Source organism: Strongylocentrotus purpuratus, unplaced genomic scaffold (genome assembly GCF_000002235.5).
Source record: "Strongylocentrotus purpuratus isolate Spur 01 unplaced genomic scaffold, Spur_5.0 spur5_scaffold_5, whole genome shotgun sequence".
Classification (NCBI taxonomy): Eukaryota; Metazoa; Echinodermata; class Echinoidea; order Camarodonta; family Strongylocentrotidae; genus Strongylocentrotus; species Strongylocentrotus purpuratus.
The window spans coordinates 13,891,308-13,905,762 of record NW_022145611.1 but is presented as its reverse complement, the minus strand read 5'-3'; the positions used below and the strand labels follow the sequence as shown (position 1 = coordinate 13,905,762).

Here is a 14,455-nt window from a genome sequence, read left to right as displayed (position 1 = left end):
TTTAGGAGGTCCTAAGGAAGCTCTGTATAAAAAAAATGATGCTTTTATCCGGCAAGTAACAATAATAGATCAATTTGACGCTAAGCCACCTGACTATATCCAAAAAAAGGCCCAATTGAATGTTGAGAGCAACGCACTTGGCTCCTAAGCAGTGGTGGGAGTTCAGGAGTCGCAAGGGCAACCGTCGGGTAACTTGTCAACATTCAGTGGCAATATACATATGAGGCAGGAGTCTTTTCTAGAGAGTAAAAATTCAACAAATTCAAAATTAGTGAAACGTCACATTTATCAGCTGACAATTTAATTTATTCATAGATTATAATATGCAATACTGTATAAATTAAATTATGCCATGCACAGCAAAATAACATCAAATTAAACTGTTAGATTCCACAGTTTTTTTATTTCGCTGATCTTATACAAAATCCTACAATATTATTAGTATAGGTCTACTAAAACTTTGTGCGTAAAAAGCTCATTCTGAAAGTCTTGCAAAGAGTTCAGGCGTAAAAACGTTTACATCCAATTGTTGGGGATTGTTTGTGGTAAACTACAATATGGCAACTTGAGATTAATGACTCAATCATAGATCCCCCCCCCCCCCCCCATGGAGGGACCGCATTCATGTTCCCAAAATCGGCCCGTATTGACTGTACACACCAGACTTGGGAGGGGGGTGCTTTTAAAGGGAGGGCGGGCATAGATTCAAATGTCACTATATTTAGTAAAAATTACTGTGATTTTTGTCTTTTATTTTGTAATTCAATGACAGGAATTTACACTAGGTGCTCCATTAATCTGTGGATTAAACCTGACCTACTCTACATTTTAGAATGGACTGATCCAGTTTTCATCTGTCACAGTTGCTTAAGCACATTGTCGGCCAGACTGCAGGTCAAACCGGTACCATCTGGTTCTTCGTTGACTGCTACCACATTTCCGTCCTTGATAACGAGGGAATATCTATAAAAATAAAAGAAAAATAGAATAAAATTTAAAAATTTGTCCTTGGTGCTTGAAGCAACTTTACACACAAAAAAAAGCCTTCTTATTTTTTGGCTGACACAACAACTACTTACCTTCCTGTATGGTCATGCTGCACACAATTATAATACAAATTTCAGCCGCCCCCCCTCCCCCGTATGAAATAAGTCTACTACAACCAGGCGCGTACGCAGGATTTTTTCAAGGGGGGGGGGGGGGTTATAACATTTATAAATCGGGCCGAAAATTTCGCAACGACTCAGCCAGCCGCCGAATAAGCGGAAGGGGGGGGGATGGTAAGAGGACACTTTTTTTTTTTTTTTTTTTGGTCTCGAAATTTGAAAATTTGACATTCTGCTCCGTTGGGGGGGGGGGGGGGGGGTAAGGTCACCTTTTTTAGGTCAACCATGGGAATATTTTTTTTTTTTTTTTAAATCCAAAAGGGGGGGGGGGGGGGGGGGTTTTAGAGAAATTTATGGGGGGTTTACACACAAAAAATTACCAAAGGGGGGGGGGGGGGTTTAACCCTCCAAACACCCCCTGTGTACGCGCCTGACTACAACTAAGGCAATGAAAATTTCTGACATTTTTTAGAACAGAGCAGATGGGAGAGGATTGAGGGTTGCTAATTTATGTACAATTTCAAAAATTCATTACTTTCTCATATTGCTCAAACTTTCACTACTAGTAATCCATTTTTATGCCTCCGCCACCGAAGGTGGTGCCGGAGGCATCATGTTTTCGGGTTGTCCGTCCGTACGTCCGTACGTCCGTCCGTACGTCCGTCCGTACGTCCGTCCGTCCGTCCCGTTTGACCGTTATCACAATATCTCAAGAACCATTTAAGATTTAAACTTAAGACTCGGGAATAGTATTTATCACCATAGGAAGACGATCTGATTAGATTTTGGAGTACGTAGGTCAAAGGTCACAGGTCACAGAGGTCAACTTATGAAATTCCTTGTATTGAGTTTGTTAGCGCGATATCTCAAGAACCATTTGAGATTTAAACTTCAAACTTAAGGATAGTATGTATCACCATAGGAAGACGATCTGATTAGATTTTGGAGCACGTATGTCAAAGGTCAAGGGTCACAGAGGTCAACTTATGAAATTCCATACATTGAGATTGTTATCATGATATCTCAAGAACCACTGGAGATTTAAACTTCAAACTTAGTGCTGGTGTGTATCACTATAGGAAAACAATCTGATTACATTTTGGGTCACGAGGTCAAAGGTCAAAGGTCACAGGGCTCATTATGTATGCAAAAACAGCTTGTGATCGCGTTATCTGAACAACCGATTGATGGATTCCTGCCAAACTTTGGTCATGTATGTATCTTGCAGAGCTGATGAACTGATTAGATTTTGGGGTCACGAGGTCAAAGGTCAAAGGTCACAGGGCTCATTATGTATGCAAAAACAGCTTGTGATCGCGTTATCTGAAGAACCGATTGATGGATTCCTGCCAAACTTTGGTCATGTATGTATCTTGCAAAGCCAATGAACTGATTAGATTTTGGGGTCACCAGGTCAAAGGTCACAGCGCACATTGTGTATGCAAAAACAGCTCGTGATCGCCTTATCTCAAGAACCGATTGATGGATTCCTGCCAAACTTAGGTCATGTATGTTACTTGCAGAGCTGATGAACTGATTAGATTTTGGGGTCATGAGGTAAAGGTCAAGGTCATGCGGCTCATTATGTATGCAAAAATAGCTTGTGATCGTATTATCATTAGAACAGATTGATGGATTCCTGCCAAACTTAGATCATTTATGTATCTTGCAGAGCCAATGAATGGTTCATAAGATCAAAGGTCATGGGCTCATTATGTATGCAAAAATAGCTTGTGGACGCATTCTCATTAGAACTGACAGATGGATTACTATTTAACTCAGGAAATCTTGCAGAGCCAATGAACTGAGTAGATTTTAGGGTCATGAGGTCAAAGATCAAAGGGTCATATATGTATATGAGAAATTGCTTGTAATCAAGATATTCTGAGAACATGTTAATGGATTACAATTGAACTTGAATTTGGAAAATTTCTTCCGTTTCGGTTTGTAAAATTGCTCTATGACGGAGGCATCATTTTCGACTGCGCGCAGTCGAATTCCATCTAGTTTAATTTTTTTATTGGGGTACTTTTTATTAGAACCAACTGCCCCTTGTGACTTACCTCTTTGATCGTTTGTTTCCAAGGAATGGAGTAGCATCGAGGACCATATCAACCGCCTAAATGGTAGAGTTGAAATACAAAGTGTAATGGAAAGTACATAATCCATGAACAGTACAAGTCAAATTAAAAAAAAAATATTTCCTAAGAATTTTCATTTTCAATAGAGACAAGGTAATTTTTTGGTCATTCTTTAAAGCTTTATAAAATTCTTGTTTTTAATAACAAACGATGAATCATGAATGGTTGGTAGATAGGAAACCCAACTGTTGTGAAAGTACCATGTACATGTATCATATTAGTTTGTAGATGTTTATTAAAATATCTATAATATTCTTTATTCAATTTTGAAAATTCTAACTGTACATTGCAACTCAAATCTTCATGTTATTTCATTCATGTGGTTGCAGACTTCAGTTAAACTAGGTTGCTGTTTGAAAGCCAATCTACTGTAATGCACTTTAACATGAAAATCTTCAAAACCATTGGCAGCCTGTTGGACGTTGCAAGAGGAGACTTGAGGTTCACATCCACAAGAGTCTATAACACATATCATTCAGCATTTATTATTTTATATACAAGTATATCAAATGCATTGAAACTTGGAAAAATTTAAATTGGATTAAAGGTAATACAAACATTACAAAGTTTTGGTATGGGGTCATGAATTTGGTTCAAATGAACATCTTGGAAGCATATGCGATCCTACAATATTCAACGATCGTTGTCGCAATTGAAATCGAGTCAAGTGATGAAATTGTAAATAATAAACTGTGAATAACCCTCTGAGAGTGATATTACTTTAGCTTGAAAACAATGTTTCTTGACTATGATCGATCACTTTCCTATTCCTGTTTGGAGATTACATATCAAAACTGCACATTTCAAGATTTTCATGGTCGCAGCTAACATTGTATGGCCTTAGGCACTATTTGAAATTTACCGATAAATTTGATATTTAATTTTCTTGAAATCCTTTAGAGCCCAATTTTGTCAAAGTTCATAATCCAATCCTGTTGAAATGTTACCAAAACTTTGTATTAAATTTGAACTCACAAGGTGACTTTGTGAGGCATTTTATTTCAGGCTTTTGACCACAATTTAGTTAACAAGTGATTATTATGACACTATCCCTAGGAATGGAAAATAAACATGGGACCAGCTCGAGCTTTCATAATGATCAAAATGGAATCAAAACAAATATGAAGTATATCATTTTTACCTTTGTAAACTCCCCATGTAGATCAGCTAGCATTCTGACCTATGATAAAAAGAAAAGATCATTGTCGCTTAATGTCTCACACACTCGCATATATATGTATATTATACACCTGGATGTTAAAGGGGCACGTTCCCGCCATTGTAGTTATCGCTGCTCTAGTCATCGCCATCTTGGTTCCGAAGATCGACTTCTTATTTGCATACAGCTGTCAATCAAAGCACGCGCGGCCTGGCCTGCCTTCGTCAAGCCAGCTGATCGCTGCCGATCCTGACGTCACGAAAATGGGCGGAAAAAGCAGCCGAATCTTAGAACCGAACTGCGATTGGTATTACTTCGGCACATGTATGCGATAATCGGCATTGTGCAGGCATTCGGAACATGCCATCTGCGTAAGAGCCGTATTCTGTTGGTGTCAATAGGCAGCTAGCACCGTCCGCCAGCGGGTATGTATTTTGAACGCCCTCTGGAATACGGGGAACATGCCACTTTAATAAATACTACTTGTTGGCTTGTTTTACCCGACTCCTAAGAAAGCATGTGTATGCTTGTAGGTAAGCAAGCAAGGGACCGACAGCTTTAAGTCCTTTCCCAGGAACTTCGCAGTGAGCATTAATGCATTGCTAAAGACACTTGTGCATCGACTTGGGTTTTGAACTCTGGACATCCTGGTTACAAGTGCACTGCTCTACCACTGAGCAGGGATGTGATAGAGAAGGACTGGAATCAAGCTGCTCACCTTTGACCCCATGCTCCAAGCCGCCGAAAAAGTTATGCGCTAATCTGCAACTGTTTTGACCAGATGGTGAGATAAAAGAGCGCATGAATTTCAGGATTTAGAATTCCTACATCAGAAAATGATATCACAGCAACTGTTCGCTGTCCCTTTCAATGATATCTCATCCATTGTTGAATGTGTAAAGAGGTGAACAAGTGAACACAAACTTGTGTAATTTCATCCTTTTTTAACTTCAAAAGAACAAAATACACGCAAAAACACGCATTAGCGAACTTAATGTTATTGAAGATTGTAAATCATGGATCAAATAACGGGACATTAAAACATGCACAAATTAGCGCATTATCCTTAACTATTGAGTTTTTGTCAGGATGTAATTTTTCTTTTACCAACTCTGGCACACAAATTATAGGAAGGACAGAGTTCTAAATTTGGAAATGTGTTTGATGCACTATTCCCAATACAATTCCCAGATAAAGTTTTTAATTTACACTGAAATTTTGCCTGTAATTCAATATTTTGTAATAAATGTAAAACTGGTGCCTGGCTTCGGAAAGTCCCCGTAGTGGAAGCGCGGTTCGGAGCATGGAACTTCAGAGCCAAGTGGAATGTTACACATCCCATTGTTACGCTTTTACTCAAGAATGCGTTTGAATAAATTACAAGAGTTTCGCCGGCTTGATTCCAGTCCTTCTCTATCACGTCCCTGCACTGAGCATCACACCTCCTCAAACACTTAGTCATGTTGCAGATGCAGTAGAGCCTACTTTACATTCACATGCAGAATAGTTTACTTTATCCCCAAAAAAGTCTGTAAACGAAAGGAGAAATTCGCCTCTAAGAGAGACCCCATTTCACAATCAAGATAGATAATAGGACCAGAAATGTGCGAAATAAACTTTTCCAGGTAGCTTATCTTTCATAATGTTTTCACAAGAATTAGAGACAAACACCACTTTTGAGGCAAGCATTTTTTTATTTGCTCAAAATAAATATAGCTAAATATCATGAGGCTGATCAGGACCCTAGTGGAGGGGAGTTTGGCAAATTTGGCAAAATATGGAAATCACCACTTTCTGGCCAAAGTTCAGCATTTTTGTGAGAAAAGAAAAGAAGAAGGGAAAAAAAATAAATCCTTTTTGTTTACCGTATTTGCCTGAAATGAATGTCCCCCAGATAACTAGGTTGATCACAGCCCCTATTTGTCCCTTACAGCGGCAATTGGGCAATTTGAAGAAGAAAAAAAAGCATTTTTGTGATTTTTGTTTTCTTTCTCTTCTGCTTATTTGCTCAAATTGAATGGAGCTAAATATCATGAGACTGATCACAACTCCTGTATGTCAATTACAGGGCCAATGGGGACAGTAAAATAAAAATGGGAAATCATGACTTTTGGGTCACTATGGCATGGGGGTTAGTTTAGCATATTTCCTTTATTAAAAAAAATTGTTTAAAAAAGTGTTCCTACAATAGTTACCTTGCCGTCGGCTTCATGTGCCTTCCCCCATGCAGCCATAACAAAAGGGTCATTGACGGCCACGCAGGCGATGACCTCTGCACCCTTGGCCTTGAGCTTGTCAAAGTCACCTACATACCCTGGCAGGTGAGTCTATGGAGTGAGTCATACAGAAAATAAGAAAACTTTTCAGAATATGAAACTTCCATTAAATATTTTGAAATATTTTGATGACAAATAAAAAGTGCTGAAAAAGGACATACATACATTGGATAAAATATTTTGCTTGTTCAGATACCCCGGCCCCCTCACTCAGTGTTATTTAGGGTACACGTATGCATGTTCCCTCCTCTTGAAAACACCCCCCTAAGTCCGGTGTGTAAAGTCAATACGGGCCATATTTATGTGTACTACTAGCCGGACTTTGGTGCGTGAAAAGTACCCCTTATACCGGATATTTTGGGAACGAGCTTGCGGTCCCTCCGAGACCAGTTTACTAACATATTTAAATTTTAGCCATTTTAAACCTGAAAGGTTTGCCCGACATAGCAACATATAATGTGTGCAGACTGGATTCCAGGTATTGTAGTTCATTCACAGGTTTATGGAATAACATCAGGTCCCCAAGAAAGAAACATCGATAAATTTGAATGTGTTAGTTAACCGGTCTATTGATCACGTTAATATAAATAATATACTAACGGTATGAACCTACTAGAGATGTTTTAACTAAGTTTTTGTACCTTATGCACTTTTATGCAGTCAAGTAAAAATTATCATTTGTCCAGATTATTTTTGAAAATGAGGGGGAACTTTAGGGAATAGGTTAGTTCTCACAAAAGCATTAAAAAAGAATAAAATTGAAAAAAGATTTTGACAGGTGGAAGAAAGATATACATGTAGGTGGAGACAACAGATTCTAGGACGATTACCGCCTGGGCAATCACCTCCCCCCCTCCCCCCCCCGGCAAATTATCAGTGGGAAAATTACCCCCCAAGGACAACCCCTCCAAGGAAAATTACACCCCCTCCCTGAGGACAATTACCCCCTAGAACAATGACATTGTTAATTGTTGTTATTGTCTTTTTAAATACATGAATTGTCAGAGGCGTAATAATCTTTTTTATTTTCCCGGAGGTAATTTGCAAGACTATCCTGGTGAGGGTTTGGAAGAAACCTTATATCGTCAATATTAATCTGCATGCCTACAAGGGATCCATGTGCACTTTCAGATTACCTTTATCATTAGGCTTTGAAAAGTAACAGCAGGTACAATAAGCAATATGTAAAAATGGTATCTTTATCCTGTACTAGGTATAGTTGTATGTAAAAAGAGGCCATATGGACTGATACTGTACTATTTTCCTGCTGATCCCGGATATGAATTGAAATGAAAGTGAATAATTCTTAGTATTTTGGTCTTATCAGAAGAGATATCTGTCATGAGGAAGGATGTGGATCAAAGACGGGGAAGAACTATAAGGTTCTAATTGCCAATAATTTAACTGATGTACAGGGGATTTTTTTTATCAATTCTTTTTTTTCTTTTATAGATTTCCCCTTTCTCTCTATTTTTCATGGTAATCAGGAACATTTTTTTCTCTCGGTTAAGTCATGATATTATCTATCACTAAAACCCACTTCTGTTTGCATATATAGCTATTTTGAAAACAAGCAGGAGTTATAATTATCGCAATGAGAAAACGGAAAGGATTGAAAATTTTCATTTTTTGGCTAAAACTATGAGCTAATCCCTTGCCATTTACTCATTAATGGGGCAGTCCTGGAATTTTCCAATATCTGCCTAATATCCTTTTTGAAAAACAGGAATCATAATAATTCTAAGGGCATGTTGGGACTATCACGATGAATAAACAGAGAGGATTGAAATTGTTCCATTTTTGGCAAAAACGATGAGCTAACCCCTTGCCATTTTTTCAAAAAAGGGGCTGTTTTGGAAATTTGCGATATTGGCCCTAATATCCTTTTTGGGAACAAACGGGAATCATAATGATTATAAGGGCAAATTGGGACTATCACGATGAATAAACGGAGAGGATTGAAAATTTTCACTTTTTGGCAAAAACGATGAGCAAACCCCTTGCCATTTTTTCAAAAAAGGGGCTGTTTTGGAAATTTGCAATATTTGCCCTAATATCCTTTTTGGGAACAAACGGGGAGTCATAATGATTCTAAGGGCATGTTAGGACTATCACAATGAGAAAACGGAGAGGATTGAAAATTTTCACTTTTTGGCAAAAACAATGAGCTAACCCCTTGCCATTTTTTCAAAAAAGGGGCTGTTTTGGAAATTTTCCATATTTGTCCTAATATCCTTTTTGGGAACAAACAGGGAGTCATAGGGATTCTAGGGCATAATGGGACTATCACGATGAGAAAACGGAGAGGATTGAAAATTTTGACTTTTTGGCACAAACGATGAGTTAACCCCTTGCCATTTTTTCAAAAAAGGGGCTGTTTTGGAAATTTTCTATATTTGCCCTAATATCCTTTTTGGGAACAAATGGGGGGTCATAATGATTCTAGGGCATAATGGGACTATCACGATGAGAAAACGGAGAGGATTGAAAATTTTCACTTTTTGGCAAAAACGATGAGCTAACCCCTTGCCATTTTTTCAAAAAAGGGGCTGTTTTGGAAATTTTCTATATTTGCCCTAATATCCTTTTTGGGAACAAATGGGGGGTCATAATGATTCTAGGGCATAATGGGACTATCACGATGAGAAAACGGAGAGGATTGAAAATTTTCACTTTTTGGCAAAAACGATGAGCTAACCCCTTGCCATTTTTTCAAAAAAGGGGCTGTTTTGGAAATTTTTTGATATTTGCCCTAATATCCTTTTTGGGAACAAACGGAATCATAATGATTCTAGGGGATGTTGGGACTATCACGATGAGAAAACGGAGAGGATTGAAAATTTTCACTTTTTGGCAAAAACGATGAGCTAACCCCTTGCCATTTTTTCAAAAAAGGGGCTGTTTTGGAATTTTGAAATATTTGCCCTATTATCCTTTTTGGGAACAAACGGGGAGCCATAATGATTCTAGGGGATGTTGGGACTATCACAATGAGAAAACGGAGAGGATTGAAAATTTTCACTTTTTGGCAAAAACGATGAGCTAACCCCTTGCCATTTTTTCAAAAAAGGGGCTGTTTTGGAAATTTTCTATATTTGCCCTAATATCCTTTTTGGGAACAAATGGGGAGTCATAATGATTCTTGGGCATGATGGGACTACACGATGAGAAAACGGAGAGAATTGAAAATTTTCACTTTTTGGCACAAACGATGAGCCATTTTTTCCATTTTTGGGAACATATGGGGGGTCATAATGATTCTAGGGCATAATGGGACTATCACGATGAGAAAACGGAGAGGATTGAAAATTTTCACTTTTTGGCAAAAACGATGAGCTAACCCCTTGCCATTTTTTCAAAAAAGGGGCTGTTTTGGAAATTTTTTGATATTTGCCCTAATATCCTTTTTGGGAACAAACGGAATCATAATGATTCTAGGGGATGTTGGGACTATCACGATGAGAAAACGGAGAGGATTGAAAATTTTCACTTTTTGGCAAAAACGATGAGCTAACCCCTTGCCATTTTTTAAAAAAGGGGCTGTTTTGGAAATTTTCTATATTTGCCCTAATATCCTTTTTGGGAACAAATGGGGAGTCATAAGGATTCTAGGGCATAATGGGACTATCACGATGAGAAAACGGAGAGGATTGAAAATTTTCACTTTTTGGCAAAAACGATGAGCTAACCCCTTGCCATTTTTTCAAAAAAGGGGCTGTTTTGGAAATTTTCTATATTTGCCCTAATATCCTTTTTGGGAACAAATGGGGGGTCATAATGATTCTAGGGCATAATGGGACTATCACGATGAGAAAACGGAGAGGATTGAAAATTTTCACTTTTTGGCAAAAACGATGAGCTAACCCCTTGCCATTTTTTCAAAAAAGGGGCTGTTTTGGAAATTTTTTGATATTTGCCCTAATATCCTTTTTGGGAACAAACGGAATCATAATGATTCTAGGGGATGTTGGGACTATCACGATGAGAAAACGGAGAGGATTGAAAATTTTCACTTTTTGGCAAAAACGATGAGCTAACCCCTTGCCATTTTTTCAAAAAAGGGGCTGTTTTGGAAATTTTTTGATATTTGCCCTAATATCCTTTTTGGGAACAAACGGAATCATAATGATTCTAGGGGATGTTGGGACTATCACGATGAGAAAACGGAGAGGATTGAAAATTTTCACTTTTTGGCAAAAACGATGAGCTAACCCCTTGCCATTTTTTCAAAAAAGGGGCTGTTTTGGAAATTTTCTATATTTGCCCTAATATCCTTTTTGGGAACAAATGGGGGGTCATAATGATTCTAGGGCATAATGGGACTATCACGATGAGAAAACGGAGAGAATTGAAAATTTTCACTTTTTGGCAAAAACGATGAGCTAACCCCTTGCCATTTTTTCAAAAAAGGGGCTGTTTTGGAAATTTCCGATATTTGCCCTAATATCCTTTTTGGGAACAAACGGAATCATAATGATTCTAGGGGATGTTGGGACTATCACGATGAGAAAACGGAGAGGATTGAAAATTTTCACTTTTTGGCAAAGACGATGAGCTAACCCCTTGCCATTTTTTCAAAAAAGGGGCTGTTTTGGAAATTTTCTATATTTGCCCTAATATCCTTTTTGGGAACAAACAGGGAGTCATAATGATTCTAGGGCATGTTGGGACTATCACAATGAGAAAACAGAGGGGATTGAAAATTTTCACTTTTTGGCAAAAACGATGAGCTAACCCCTTTCCATTTTTTCATAAAAGGGGCTGTTTTGGAAATTTTCTGTATTTGCCCTAATATCCTTTTTGGGAACAAACAGGGTGTCATAATGATTCAAGGGCATGTTGGGACTATCACAATGAGAAAACGGAGAGGATTGAAAATTTTCACTTTTTGGCAAAAACGATGAGCTAACCCCTTGCCATTTTTTCAAAAAAGGGGCTGTTTTGGAAATTTTCTATATTTGCCCTAATATCCTTTTTGAGAACAAATGGGGAGTCATAAGATTCTTGGGCATAATGGGACTACACGATGAGAAAATGGAAAGAATTGAAAATTTTCACTTTTTGGCACAAACGATGAGCTAACCCCTTGCCATTTTTTCAAAAAAGGGGCTGTTTTGGAATTTTGAAATATTTGCCCTATTATCCTTTTTGGGAACAAACGGGGAGCCATAATGATTCTAGGGGATGTTGGGACTATCACAATGAGAAAACGGAGAGGATTGAAAATTTTCACTTTTTGGCAAAAACGATGAGCTAACCCCTTGCCATTTTTTAAAAAAAGGGGCTGTTTTGGAAATTTTCTATATTTGCCCTAATATCCTTTTTGGGAACAAATGGGGAGTCATAAGGATTCTAGGGCATAATGGGACTATCACGATGAGAAAACGGAGAGGATTGAAAATTTTCACTTTTTGGCAAAAACGATGAGCTAACCCCTTGCCATTTTTTCAAAAAAGGGGCTGTTTTGGAAATTTTCTATATTTGCCCTAATATCCTTTTTGGGAACAAATGGGGGGTCATAATGATTCTAGGGCATAATGGGACTATCACGATGAGAAAACGGAGAGAATTGAAAATTTTCACTTTTTGGCAAAAACGATGAGCTAACCCCTTGCCATTTTTTCAAAAAAGGGGCTGTTTTGGAAATTTCCGATATTTGCCCTAATATCCTTTTTGGGAACAAACGGAATCATAATGATTCTAGGGGATGTTGGGACTATCACGATGAGAAAACGGAGAGGATTGAAAATTTTCACTTTTTGGCAAAGACGATGAGCTAACCCCTTGCCATTTTTTCAAAAAAGGGGCTGTTTTGGAAATTTTCTATATTTGCCCTAATATCCTTTTTGGGAACAAACAGGGAGTCATAATGATTCTAGGGCATGTTGGGACTATCACAATGAGAAAACAGAGGGGATTGAAAATTTTCACTTTTTGGCAAAAACGATGAGCTAACCCCTTTCCATTTTTTCATAAAAGGGGCTGTTTTGGAAATTTTCTGTATTTGCCCTAATATCCTTTTTGGGAACAAACAGGGTGTCATAATGATTCAAGGGCATGTTGGGACTATCACAATGAGAAAACGGAGAGGATTGAAAATTTTCACTTTTTGGCAAAAACGATGAGCTAACCCCTTGCCATTTTTTCAAAAAAGGGGCTGTTTTGGAAATTTTCTATATTTGCCCTAATATCCTTTTTGAGAACAAATGGGGAGTCATAAGATTCTTGGGCATAATGGGACTACACGATGAGAAAATGGAAAGAATTGAAAATTTTCACTTTTTGGCACAAACGATGAGCTAACCCCTTGCCATTTTTTCAAAAAAGGGGCTGTTTTGGAATTTTGAAATATTTGCCCTATTATCCTTTTTGGGAACAAACGGGGAGCCATAATGATTCTAGGGGATGTTGGGACTATCACAATGAGAAAACGGAGAGGATTGAAAATGTTCACTTTTTGGCAAAAACGTAGAGCTAACCCCTTGCCATTTTTTCAAAAAAGGGGCTGTTTTGGAAATTTTCTATATTTGCCCTAATATCCTTTTTGGGAACAAATGGGGAGTCATAAGGATTCTAGAGCATAATGGGACTATCACGATGAGAAAATGGAGAGGATTGAAAATTTTCACTTTTTGGCAAAAAAAAGGGGCTGTTTTGGAAATTTTCTATATTTGCCCTAATATCCTTTTTGGGAACAAATGGGGAGTCATAAGGATTCTAGGGCATAATGGGACTATCACGATGAGAAAACGGAGAGAATTGAAAATTTTTTACTTTTTGGTAAAAACGATGAGCTAACCCCTTGCCATTTTTTCAAAAAAGGGGCTGTTTTGGAAATTTCCGATATTTGCCCTAATATCCTTTTTGGGAACAAATGGGGAGTCATAAGGATTCTAGGGCATAATGGGACTATCACGATGAGAAAACAGAGAGGATTGAAAATTTTCACTTTTTGGCAAAAACGATGAGCTAACCCCTTGCCATTTTTTCAAAAAAGGGGCTGTTTTGGAAATTTCCGATATTTGCCCTAATATCCTTTTTGGGAACAAACGGAATCATAATGATTCTAGGGGATGTTGGGACTATCACGATGAGAAAACGGAGAGGATTGAAAATGTTCACTTTTTGGCAAAAACAATGAGCTAACCCCTTGCCATTTTTTCAAAAAAGGGGCTGTTTTGGAAATTTTGAAAAATTTGCCCTATTATCCTTTTTGGGAACAAACGGGGAGCCATAATGATTCTAGGGGATGTTGGGACTATCACAATGAGAAAACGGAGAGGATTGAAAATTTTCACTTTTTGGCAAAAACGATGAGCTAACCCCTTGCCATTTTTTCAAAAAAGGGGCTGTTTTGGAAATTTTCTATATTTGCCCTAATATCCTTTTTGGGAACAAATGGGGGGTCATAATAATTCTAGGGCATAATGGGACTATCACGATGAGAAAACGGAGAGGATTGAAAATTTTCACTTTTTGGCAAAAACGATGAGCTAACCCTTTGCCATTTTTTCAAAAAAGGGGCTGTTTTGGAAATTTCCGATATTTGCCCTTATATCCTTTTTGGGAACAAATGGGGAGTCATAAGGATTCTAGGGCATAATGGGACTATCACGATGAGAAAACGGAGAGGATTGAAAATTTTCACTTTTTGGCAAAAACGATGAGCTAACCCCTTGCCATTTTTTCAAAAAAGGGGCTGTTTTGGAATTTTGAAATATTTGCCCTATTATCCTTTTTGGGAACAAACGGGGAGCCATAATGATTCTAGGG

At 38.0% G+C, this 14,455-nt stretch overlaps 1 protein-coding gene across 1 annotated transcript; it reads right to left on the bottom strand.

Moving 5' to 3' along the window:
- Nucleotides 1-734: 734 nt before the first annotated feature.
- LOC115929510 (peroxiredoxin-5, mitochondrial-like) lies at nt 735-7,827 on the bottom strand. Its single transcript, XM_030998608.1, has 5 exons — nt 7,819-7,827; nt 6,602-6,733; nt 4,389-4,427; nt 3,170-3,225; nt 735-963 (listed from the first exon to the last, which is right to left on the bottom strand). The coding sequence occupies exons 1-5, from the start codon at nt 7,825-7,827 to the stop codon at nt 858-860; spliced, it is 342 nt and encodes a 113-aa protein (XP_030854468.1). The 3' UTR covers nt 735-857.
- Between the last annotated feature and the right edge of the window lie 6,628 nt (nt 7,828-14,455).

What these genes read in the sequence shown, in the direction of transcription:
- LOC115929510 (XM_030998608.1), bottom strand. An exon ending in CACATGAAGCCGACGGCAAG is followed by an intron (nt 4,428 to 6,601) that starts GTAACTATTGTA and finishes TTTTTATCATAG; the next exon opens with GTCAGAATGCTAGCTGATCT. An exon ending in TACATGGGGAGTTTACAAAG is followed by an intron (nt 3,226 to 4,388) that starts GTAAAAATGATA and finishes TCTACCATTTAG; the next exon opens with GCGGTTGATATGGTCCTCGA.